This window comes from Capsicum annuum, chromosome 1, assembly GCF_002878395.1.
Source record: "Capsicum annuum cultivar UCD-10X-F1 chromosome 1, UCD10Xv1.1, whole genome shotgun sequence".
Taxonomy (NCBI): Eukaryota; Viridiplantae; Streptophyta; class Magnoliopsida; order Solanales; family Solanaceae; genus Capsicum; species Capsicum annuum.
This window is the reverse complement of record NC_061111.1, coordinates 67,480,091-67,491,418: the sequence shown is the minus strand read 5'-3', so window position 1 is coordinate 67,491,418 and position 11,328 is coordinate 67,480,091. Positions and strand designations below refer to the sequence as shown.

The window sequence follows — 11,328 nt, the reverse complement described above, 5'->3', positions numbered from 1 at the left end:
TATCTGAGGTTAATTGATGACTTGCGTTGAATCAAACTCCAGGTAGAGATACTACCTTTGATAATTTAAAAATAGAAGTTGAAACATTAAAAAAGGAAATTAGTTCTTTAAAACAAAAACAGATGATCTCCGATCATAGGATTTTGAAAATTGAAGAAAAAATTTCTGACATTCCTGAAAATACTATTTCTTTTACTTCAAAAGAAAAGAAAAAGGATTTTGAAAACTCTGAAGATTCTAAGATAGATAAACTTAGTCCAAAAGATGATTTGAAAAGGGATTATTTCTTAGGTATGATGCAACTAGTTACTGCTCATAAATGGTATATAAATTGCACTATTCTGATTAATAAGAAATTTTCTATCACTAATATTGCTATGATTGATAGTGGTGCTGATGTCAACTGCATTCAGGAAGGTTTAATTCCAACCAGATATTTTGAAAAAACTACTCACATAATTAAGTCTGCATCTGGTCATAATCTTGACATCAACTTTAAATTGCCGTATACTCATATATGTCGAAATAAAGTTTGCATTCTGTATTTTTTCTTTTTGGTAAAAAACCTGTTATATCCTCCTATTATTTTAGGAACACCTTTTATAAATGCTATTTGTCCTTATACACATATCGATGCGAATAGTTTTAAGGCTACCTATAAAAATAAACAAATCTCTTATCCTTTTGTTACTGATCCTGTTACAAGAGATATAAATGCTCTTATTAGTATGAAGCAAAGGCAGGTCAATTTCTTACAATTAGAAATGATGAGTATTAATATTCTTGATACACTAAATTCTGTAAAGGTCCAAGAAAAAATAAAAATAATTTTTAATCAATTAATTGTTGATATTTGTGCTGATCACCTAAATGCTTTCTGGAACCGAAAGAAGCATATTGTTTCTCTTCCTTATGAAGATGGTTTCAGTGAAGAAAAAATTCTCACAAAATCTCGACCCTATCAAATGAATACCGAGTTAGTAGAATTTTGTAAAAAAGAGATTGACAGTCTATTGAAAAAGGTTCTTATAAAACCTTTGAAGTCCCCTTGGTCTTGTACTACTTTTTATGTTAATAATGCTGCTAAAAAAGAGCGGAGTATACCTCGATTAGTCATCAATTATAAACCTCTAAATAAAGTTTTAAAATGGATTAGATATCCTATACCGAATAAAAAAACTTACTTTCTAGATTATATGATGCTAACATATTTTCTAAATTTGATTTAAAATCTGGGTATTGGCAAATTCAAATTGATAAAGAACATACTTATAGAACTGCTTTTAATGTCTCCTTTGGACAGTATGAATGGAATGTTATGTCATTTGGTTTAAAAAATGCTCCTTCTGAATTTCAAAAAATTATGAATGACATTTTCTATCTTTATATGGATTTTATCATTATCTATATTAATGATATTTTAGTATTTTCGAAAACCCTTGAATCACATTTTAAACACCTAAATATGTTTAAACAAATTGTTATACAAAATGCTTTGGTCATCTCTAAATCACATTTGTCAAGGTACTATTGAGCCTATACAAAGAGTTTTAGAATTTGCTGAGAAATTCCTCGATATTATTACTGAAAAATAACAGCTGCAGAGATTCCTTGGTAGTCTTAATTATATTTCTCCTTTTTATAAAAATCTGTTAAGAGATTTAACTCCTTTATATGATAGACTTAAAAAGGATTATAAAATGCCTTGGGCTCAAGTCCACACTGACTTGGTAAAATTAATTAAAAAACAAGTTCAATCTCTTCCTTGTACATCTCTTGCAAATCCTAACTGGTTGAAAATTGTTGAAACTGATGCTTTGAATATTGGGTATGGCAGAATACTTAAACAAGTTAATCCCCATACAAAAATAGAATGTTTGATTAGATTTTATTCTGGTAAATGGACTGAAAGTCAGAAAAAATGCGCCACAGTAGCTCATTAAATGTTAACTATTGTAAAATGTGTTTTAAAATTTCAAGATGATTTGTATGACCAAAAATTCATAGTCGGAATTGATGCTCAATCCGTTAAATATATGTTTGACAAAAACTTCTAACAAGATGCTTCTAAACTAATCTTTGTCAGGTGATAGGCTCAGTTAGCCCCTTTTGATTTTGAAATCTAATATAAAAAGGGAAGTGAAAATTCTTTGCCAGATTTTCTCTCTAGATAATATTTAAAAGATCAATGAATTTTTATACTTACTATCTCTCTGACAAAGTAGTCATCTGTCTTCCTTTAAATAAAGATTTTCATTATCTTATACTAGAAACTTTGATTCATAAAATAATTGAAGAAGATTTTATCTCTACTCACGATGAATCCGTTGTTGATAATATCTATTGGTTTGATATTGATCTAAGTGGCTAATCTTTGCAGGATCTTTTCAATAATGAAGCTCTTCCTTCATTTCTTCTCTAAAAAATTTCTAATCGCTTTCATAAAAGCAACCCCTCTGAATGCTGACATGCAGATGCTTATTCTACGAAAACTTATTACTAGTTTCATTATAAAACATACACTCTATGAAGATATATCTGAATATTTGGACTGGTATGTGGATGAATGGAAGGAATTTGACAGAATCGACTTTATTTCTGATGCAGAATGGATCCTCCTTGGCAAATAGTCAAAGGAAGAGGAAGGGGTGGAAGAAGTCAAGGAAAAAATCAAAAGTCTTCATATCAAAGAGGACGAACAAACCCTTCATATTTTGATCATAGAACAAATTCTGCATATAGCACTGCAAGTTCTAATTTTTCTGTATTGCAACAAGAAAATAGGACTTTAATTAATTAAAAAATTCTTCAAGATGAATCATCGTCATCAAAAACTCCGAATATTGGTTCTTCCATAAATCTGGAAGATAGTCCTGAAGACCATCCGTTATGTAAACAACTGCAATCCTATATATCTGATAAAAAAAACTGCAGATTCTTTTGGATTTATAGTTCAAGAAAATTCTGAAGATCAACCTTCATATGAAAAATTGGATGCTAGAGAACTTATATTATATATTGAAAATCAGCATATTCCTGATCAAGAAAATACTGAAGAAGCATGGCGAATACTCAGAAATTATCTTACTGCTAATGTTTATTTCATTGGTGAATCATATAAAACCCGGACTTATTATGAGCATATATTAGTTCAAACATTCAGTGCGACTTTTGATCACAGTCCCCTCGGATAATCTACCCCAAGAGTCCATGGATACTCCAAGATAGTGATTAAAAAACTTATTCCTATCGAAAAGTGGGGTATTTCATCAATGACTCAAAAATCCTTGCCAATGGGGCCATGGGACAAACACTTACAAATTTCACCTATTGGGATTACATTAAAGCATTTTCTCAAGTATTATATTATGATAATTATAAGCACAAACATACTTGGTTTATAAAAATTTGTGCTAAAGTATTTGAAAAACCTATTCCAAATTGGTTTATCCAATGGTGGACTCAGCATGGACCCCCAGTCAAAATTTTACCTCCATAGTATTCCTCTCTTTACCACTCATGAAAAAAATCTTCACCTTTCTTAACTGAATTATATCTTTCAGAACATATTTGTAAGCTCGATACTATTGACCAAATGTATTTCTACATAGAATTCTCTATTCTATGGATCCATCGATGGTCAGTAGAAATAGGTTATGATACCCAACAAATTTCTGCCATATATCGAGTATTCTATTGTAATTTCTAGGATAAATTACTTCGAAAAGATCCAGATACTAAACTCACCTATGGTCATGATCAATGGGAGGATATAGTCAAGAAAATTGCTGAATATGAAAAGACTCCCAAGAACACAATTTTAATTGAAGAAAAAAGTCTTAACTACGTTTCTAGGAGAATATCTGCACACGATGGAAATAAAATGCAAATGATAGAACAATATTTATCAGAAGTAAGAGATAAATTACTTCACACTGTCGAGCAAAATTTTGATATCTCAATGAACAGTGCCGAAGCAAACACTGAAGCTATTACAGATTCTCAACCTCCAGAAATTCTAATAGAAAATGATGAAATTATTGAAAAGGCTGAAGCATTCATCAAGAAATACAAAGACAAGATATGACCATCTGACCTCGACATCAGGCCCTTCTACTTTTACTATTTTTGTTTTATATGCTTGATAAAGACTTATGTAAAATCACTGTGCACAGGGACCCATTTAATACTGTGCAAGATTCTCTTTCTTATTATTTATAGACGCCTCATTCTTGTTAGAGAGGCAGAAGTCTTGGAGTTCCCTTCTTTTATTTCTCTCTATATAAGCTCTCCCCTCTTTCTACATCTCTCTTTGTAATATATTTTGAAGAATAAATAAGAAGCCACTGTTTACTACTATTTCGGTTTTGCTTCCGGCTATAAAGGTACATATTACTTTCTTATTTTGTACATTTAATACAAATTATACCTTAGTCCAACCATGACTATGTCCGGCTAATGGGTCAGGTAATGAATTTTTAATTAGGATGGATTAATTATTTGGGAATAAAATAATAAAAAATGAATAAATTGCTAGGATCGCGACACGTGGCACGCCATTAATGAGAAGGTATATATGTATCAAATCATTAATGGTAGGGGTATATTTGTACCTAAAGTATAACGGGGTATCTATGTACCATTTATCAAAGTTCGAGGGTATATTTGTACCTTTTCCGTAAATAAAAATGGATAAATTGCTAGGATCGCGACACGTGGTACGCCGTTAATGAGAAGGGTATATATGTACCAAATCATAAACGGTGGGAGTATATTCGTACCTAAAGTATAACGAAGGGTATATATATACCATTTATCAAAGTTCGAGGATATATTTGTACCTTTTCCGATATATATATATAAGGACTAGGCAAAAGTTAGTGGGTGAACCCGTACATTGTAGGCTAGATTTGCCACTCCGTGACCTCATATTATCTCAAAAAGAAAGGTTAACCAGGTAGCATTACTCTTTCTAACGAGTCTTATGCGGCTCAAGTAGTCGAGCCCGCCAATTTCAAATATCAAATAGCTATATCTAAGGAATAAAAGGAAGAAAAAGCTTATACAAAATTACGCATAAATCAATGATCTCTCTCTTTGCTATTTGATTATACAAAACTCTTTTTTTGACAAAAAGAGTAAAAACTAGTCGTGGCTCAGAAAGGAAAACAAGAATCTTAATAATACATAGTATTATATAATTTTATATATTGATTTTTTTATAGTTAATTAGTTGAATTAGGACTGGATAGATGTAGTAATGCAGTAAGGCTCCCAAATAAGTGAAGACCTCCTTCGCTCTTTGCATCCTCTTTGAAAAGGTACCAAATGGTTCATATTTTCTCTGTTCCCTCTCATTAACACCAATTCTTGCTGCTCATATGCTGCTACTTTTGTTGTACTCTTTGCATTGGGGGGAGTACTCTTGGATGCAAGAACAACTGACTTAGTGGTGTAGTTGCACTTTTTTGCAATTGTGGGAGTGTTGACAATGCTTGCAATTGTAGGGTTCATCCTCCAAAAATACTCATAGGTATTGAAAGTGGCCGTGGTCGCCGGTGTTGGTTGAGTAAGGAGTGACCGAGGAACTGAGGCTATTTGACTTACCTCCTTCGTCAGTTCAGTTGAATCCACAAAACTCGTCAAGTTGACAACTTCATTGAACTTGTTAGACGATGTTACAAGATTCTTGTTTCCTAGCCCTAATTGACCTTCCGGCTCGGGGGAGAAATTGGGAAATTTTGTCATTGGGAATTGAATTGACTTTTCCCTTATTTCAACCGGAGAATATAACAGCTTCATCATCAGGGCTGATGTCTTCATATTTATTACCCCACTTGACAATTTTGGCTTCTGCTTCATCACAACGATCCCATTTTCTACATGTTCTTCCTTTTGTTGGGGAGAGTCATCACTTTTATAATCAAATCGAGGTGTATGATCATCAATATCGTCGAAAACTTGATCAAATTCTTCACCATAATCCCCCATCTCTGGCTCTGATGATAAAGTGGAGGTACTATTATCAACGAAGGTGAGAAGAAGGCGACCATCATGGCGATGGGCCTGGAAAAGATTTCGAGAAGGAATAGGAACAGCTTCAAGAATCAATCTACCATCTTTGCGTCGAGATTGCATGTGAAGAGAAGGCTTGTTGTTGTCACCTCTAGCCAAGGAAGGAATTGGAGGAGGAAAAGATGATGATCTTTTGCTGTATTTGTACTTTACAACTCGCAATTCCTCAATGGATCGCGAGCAGTACTGTTGTTGTTGTTGATCGTATTTGTCTTCGTCTATATCTCCGTTCTCGGAAGGAGTGTTGGAGGAAAAGCCATCAGAACCATTCTCTGATCCAAGATTCTCAGTACAAATTTCAAGACTTTTTTCACTCAATGATCTTTTAACAAGAGGGTGAATATATGGAGTTTGTACATTGGATATCTCACCATCATCTTTCTTTTGGGATAAAATAGAGCTCCAAACATCAAATGATGTTTTTCGCCTTTCAAGCTCATCTTGCTTCTCTTCCTCTGAGGAGGAATGATCAACAGGAGAAAGAAGATCTTTAGATGAAGCAATTTTTTTGATGGGAGAGAAGAAACCATTTTGTGCAAGCCATTGTTTGGATGACATATCAGCAGAAAATGTTCTTCTAATGGAGGCTGCACTTGATTTGCCTCTTTGAGAATCTGATCCAAGAATTGACACTATCCCTTGTTTCACAATATTTGTCTTGGGCAGAGGTGGTGTTGGTGCTTTACTCAATTGTGGTGTTGCCACTGCTTCCGTTCTAGTTGTTGACATCTCTTTTTGCAGTCTAGTTTTTCTAAAATTTCCAAGAGATATTCTTCGGAATAAGAAGGTTTAGTGTTGTTACCTTAAGAAAACAACAAAAACATCCAACAGAGGACAGTGTCCAGTTGGATGACAGTTGCAAACTAAGAATAGATGTATTAAGAAAACTATTATTGGTATATTGGAGTATGGTGTGTTTTTGGCTGATGTTGTGACTTGTGAATGCAAATAATCCCGATGGAATCTTGTGCAAGGGACCCTCGAAAGCCACCATGAACCCCCCACCCCCAACACACACATGACACACCTCTTTAATTTTTTCTCACACCTCTATCTAGTTTTTTGCTTTCTGTTATATTCTCTTAATTTATGTGGTATTTTTTTTTTTCCTTTAAAAAATATATATTATATTTTCTTATTTGATAATTATTTAATAATATTATTTTTATTTTATTTTTATTGGATCTCAATTAATAGGAAAAGACAATTAAAAAATAAATATCAAGACGACTTTAATAAGGATAATTTTCTAAACTTTAAAAAGTTATTATTTATTAATTTTTTAATTTCGTGTCCGGTCAAATGGTGACACATAAAATGATCGGGAGGAGGGAGTAATAATTATATAGTCAAGTTTTATGGTCTCGGGGTGTAAATTTTCTTACAAATTAAACTTGATCGATTCCAATAGGTTGCTGCCATCTATTTTCTAACGCCTTATTCATAGGCAACCCTTAGATTTGGCAGAATATATCGTTTAAACACTTAAACTAAGTTTTGTTTCAATCAAACACCTCAATTTCTAATAAAGTGTTTCAACAAGATGCTTTCAATTCAAATTTTGTTTTTTGATTTTTGTGTTTTCAATGTCCTATTAGGTGGTTAAGTTAACTACATTACATATGACATCACTTTTAACTATACACATTTGCCTTAATAAGCCGTAAAACCCCATGTGTTTTATCTTGAGATTGATGCTTATAATTAAAGTAGGTGACATATTTGGTGAGGTTAACTTAATCAGCTAAAATATGAATGAAAACACCCACAAAAGTTTTTTGGAAATTTGAATAAAAAGTGTCAAATTGAATTTTTTTATTAGGAGTAGAGATGTTCAATTGTAACATAATTTAATTTGAGTGTCTAAAAGGAATATATTGCCAACTTTAAGGTTCTGATCATGTATTACACCATTTTTTAAATTTACGTCATGAGATAAAAACCTGTAATTGCACTCAAGAGTGTCGTCTAACAGTCACTGAAATTATATTGAAACGAGCTTGTCATGTAATTACGTATAGCTTATAGAGAGCAAAACAAGGTTACGGAGGCCAGCAAAGGAAAAAAGTAAGAGGAAATATTTTGGAAATGTTCAATATTGGCCAATTCCTCCTATGTTTTCCATGAACGTTTATGAGTCGATCGGACAACTCAAAACCTGACTATTTTACAAAAACTTCGAATTACTAGAGCTCAAAAGGGGATCCTTACCTCAAAAACATTTGATCCACAGTGGTCCAACATTTTGTAATCACTACTAAAAAGTCACTATTTTCACATTAAAATTTCTTACGAAATTTTTTTTTGTAGAACTAGTGAGAAAAGAAAAAATAGAAGTGTTCTCATAAAATCAATTAGGAAGCTTCCTAGTATTTTAATGAGAATCTATTTCCCACTATGCATTTTTCTAGTGAACTTATTCCTATGGAAAAAATCATGTTTTATAACATAAATTTCTCATCAATTTGCAGTGAGAAAAACATCTGCTTCTAGCCGTGAATGATGCATATTAGTTCTTACTATAGTCTTGACTTTCTACCAACAAAAAAAGTGAACTACCAAACAGAATTGGAATATAAGGGTTATATTATTATTTTAGTGTGATATTTTCTTAATTATGCACTTACAAAAATAGGTAAAGTGAGAAGAAAGTGATGGTTGGACGATGAAGCTGGCTTAAGGAACAAGCAAAACAATCACCTTTACGAAGGTAGTCATCATCTAAAGCTACTTCTTCAAAAGAATCATCACTATTTTTTTTTTATACTTTCAGTGTTTTAAAAGTCGGAAAAAAAACTACTTTTCTAAGTGGAATGGAGCATATGCCAAATCATGAGAAATTTGTTCCCTCATGAGTATGTATTAATACAACAACAACAAACCCAGTGTATTCCCATAGCGTGGGGTCTGGGGAGGATAAGATGTACGCAATCCATACCGCTACCTTCGAAGAAGTAGAGAGGCTGTTTCCGATAGACCCCCGGCTCAAGATAAGGATAATAAACAAGGGGATAGATGACATAACCGAAATAAAGAATAGAAAATAATAAAATAAAATCACAGGAATATGAAATACGGGAAATAAGAGCAACACGGAATAAGAAAAATAGGAACCAAGCAATAGAAAATAGGACACCCACCTAGTAGTGACATACATTTACATCCCAAAGACACCTACGTACACTGACCTATGATTACTAAATTCGGCTACACAAGAATTCTCCTGACGGCTAGCTACAACCCACACACTAACACTAGCCTTCTACCCTAATCCTCGACCTCCACGCCTTTCTATTTAGGGTCATGTCCTCAGTAAGCTGAAGCTGCTCCATGTCATGTCTAATCACCTCCCTCCAGTATTTCTTCGGCCTACCTCTTCTCCTCCTGGAGCCATCCGACGCTAGCCTCTCACACCTCCGAACCGGGGCATCCGCACCCCTCCTCATCACATGCCCAAACCACCTCAGCCTTCCTTCCCACATCTTGTCCTCCACCGAAGCCACTCCCACCTTATCCCGGATAATCTCATTCCTAACTCTGTCCCCTTTAGTAAGCCCACACATCCAACGCAATATTCTCATTTCCGCCACTTTTAATTTTTGGATGTGAACGTGCTTAACTGGCCAACACTCTGCTCCATACAACATGGCCGGACGAACTGCCACTCTATAGAATTTGCCTTTAAGCTTAAGGGGCACCTTCTTATCGCACAACACTCCCGAGGCGAGCCTCCACTTCATCCAACTTGCTACCAAATTTTCTTCAAAATATAACTCCCAAATTTTCTTCAAAATATAAAATACATTAAAATCATGTATAGAAACTTTAAGATTAATACATTAGTGAAACATATAGTGCAAATTTACATATTCTATGGAGAGAGATATAGATCGATATATTATTTCACTTGAAATAAGTTGCTGTGTGACTTTTTAGAAAGTTATCACAACACATTTCAAGAAGCTACCTACATAAGCTATCAACTTCTTAAGAAGTTGTTTGAAAACTTTTCACAAATTGCTTGCAAGCCGCCTACATAAATTATTTGCAAGCTGATTGTTAGATTTGTGAGCCTCTTCGAGAAGTTGTCTGCATGTACTAAATAGACATCTACGATTTTATATGTTCATAGTAAAATACTTTTTTATGACTAAGAAAATAATAGAATCTTTTGATATTTATATACTTCGTAAACTCGTGCTTTAATATCTTGAACTAAAGTTATGGACGGTGGACTTTCAAAAAACAAATATTTCCACAAACAAATCAAAAGCTTAGAATAATACTGTTTGTGTAAAGTTTCCTCTCGTAAAGAGATTGTACTATTTGTCTACTTAGGTCAACTCATGCAATTTAAACTTTGTTATAAATACTATATAATTGAATATCCAATGCATAAGTAAGGATAAATATTTCGAATATTTAGGTCACAAAGCATTTGTCTGATATTTAATTAACAAAAAAAAGAAAAGATTAGTTTAGATGATGATAGAAGGATGAACTGATTCCCAGTTGACTCAATTGAATATATAAATTAAAAGTAAGTAAAAGTTTGGAGGTTTAATTAATCAATATTATTCTTCTGATAATATCATTAAGAAATGCTAGAATATATTCAAAGAGTTAAAGAAAAATAAAATTGACTATACGAAGAAATTAATTGTAGAAACCAGCTAGGTTTAATTAATCAATATTATTCTTCTGATAATATCATTAATGACACCACCATGTCTTTATTTTCCTTAAAGCATTTGTTTGGATTAAAATATCTTCTTAGTGCCTTGACAAAAGCCTAGTTATAGTCTTAGCTAATATACATTCATAATTAAAAAATGACAATTTTATAAGATACAAAAAATTATAAAAAGACAAAACAAATAAAATTTAGCAAAAATTGAGAGGAATAGGATTATGATTTGCATTTTAGCTTATTTTGGCGCAACTCATTTCAATCTAAGTAATTTTTGAGCGAACTAATAATTCATCCATTTATAACTTAGCCCATTTTGATCTGCTAAAATTTACATCCATTCATCTGATATTTATAACTTGTATTAATGAAAAAATGTCGTGAAAAAAAAGAGACCAGTGGTTATGGCAAGTGAGCACAAGATGCTTCCAAATCTCATTTGTATCTGTTCCATATCAATAATTAGGATAGGATGAGTATGGTTCCTTATCTTTTAACAAAAATTTTGTATTTAGCTTTGAATATGAAAAAAAAAAAAATCATATTATCAATAATAAGAATTG

The 11,328-nt window shown here is 32.8% G+C and overlaps 1 protein-coding gene across 1 annotated transcript; it reads right to left on the bottom strand.

The window, feature by feature from the left end:
* Positions 1–5,070: 5,070 nt before the first annotated feature.
* On the bottom strand, positions 5,071–7,017 carry LOC107855052 (protein FAF-like, chloroplastic). Its single transcript, XM_016700038.2, has one exon. It carries the CDS (start codon positions 6,802–6,804, stop codon positions 5,239–5,241), a length of 1,566 nt encoding a protein of 521 aa, XP_016555524.2. The 5' UTR covers positions 6,805–7,017; the 3' UTR covers positions 5,071–5,238.
* Between the last annotated feature and the right edge of the window lie 4,311 nt (positions 7,018–11,328).

What these genes read in the sequence shown, in the direction of transcription:
- LOC107855052 (XM_016700038.2), bottom strand. Translation starts at nt 6,804, where the DNA reads ATGTCAACAACTAGAACGGAAGCAGTGGCAACACCACAATTGAGTAAA.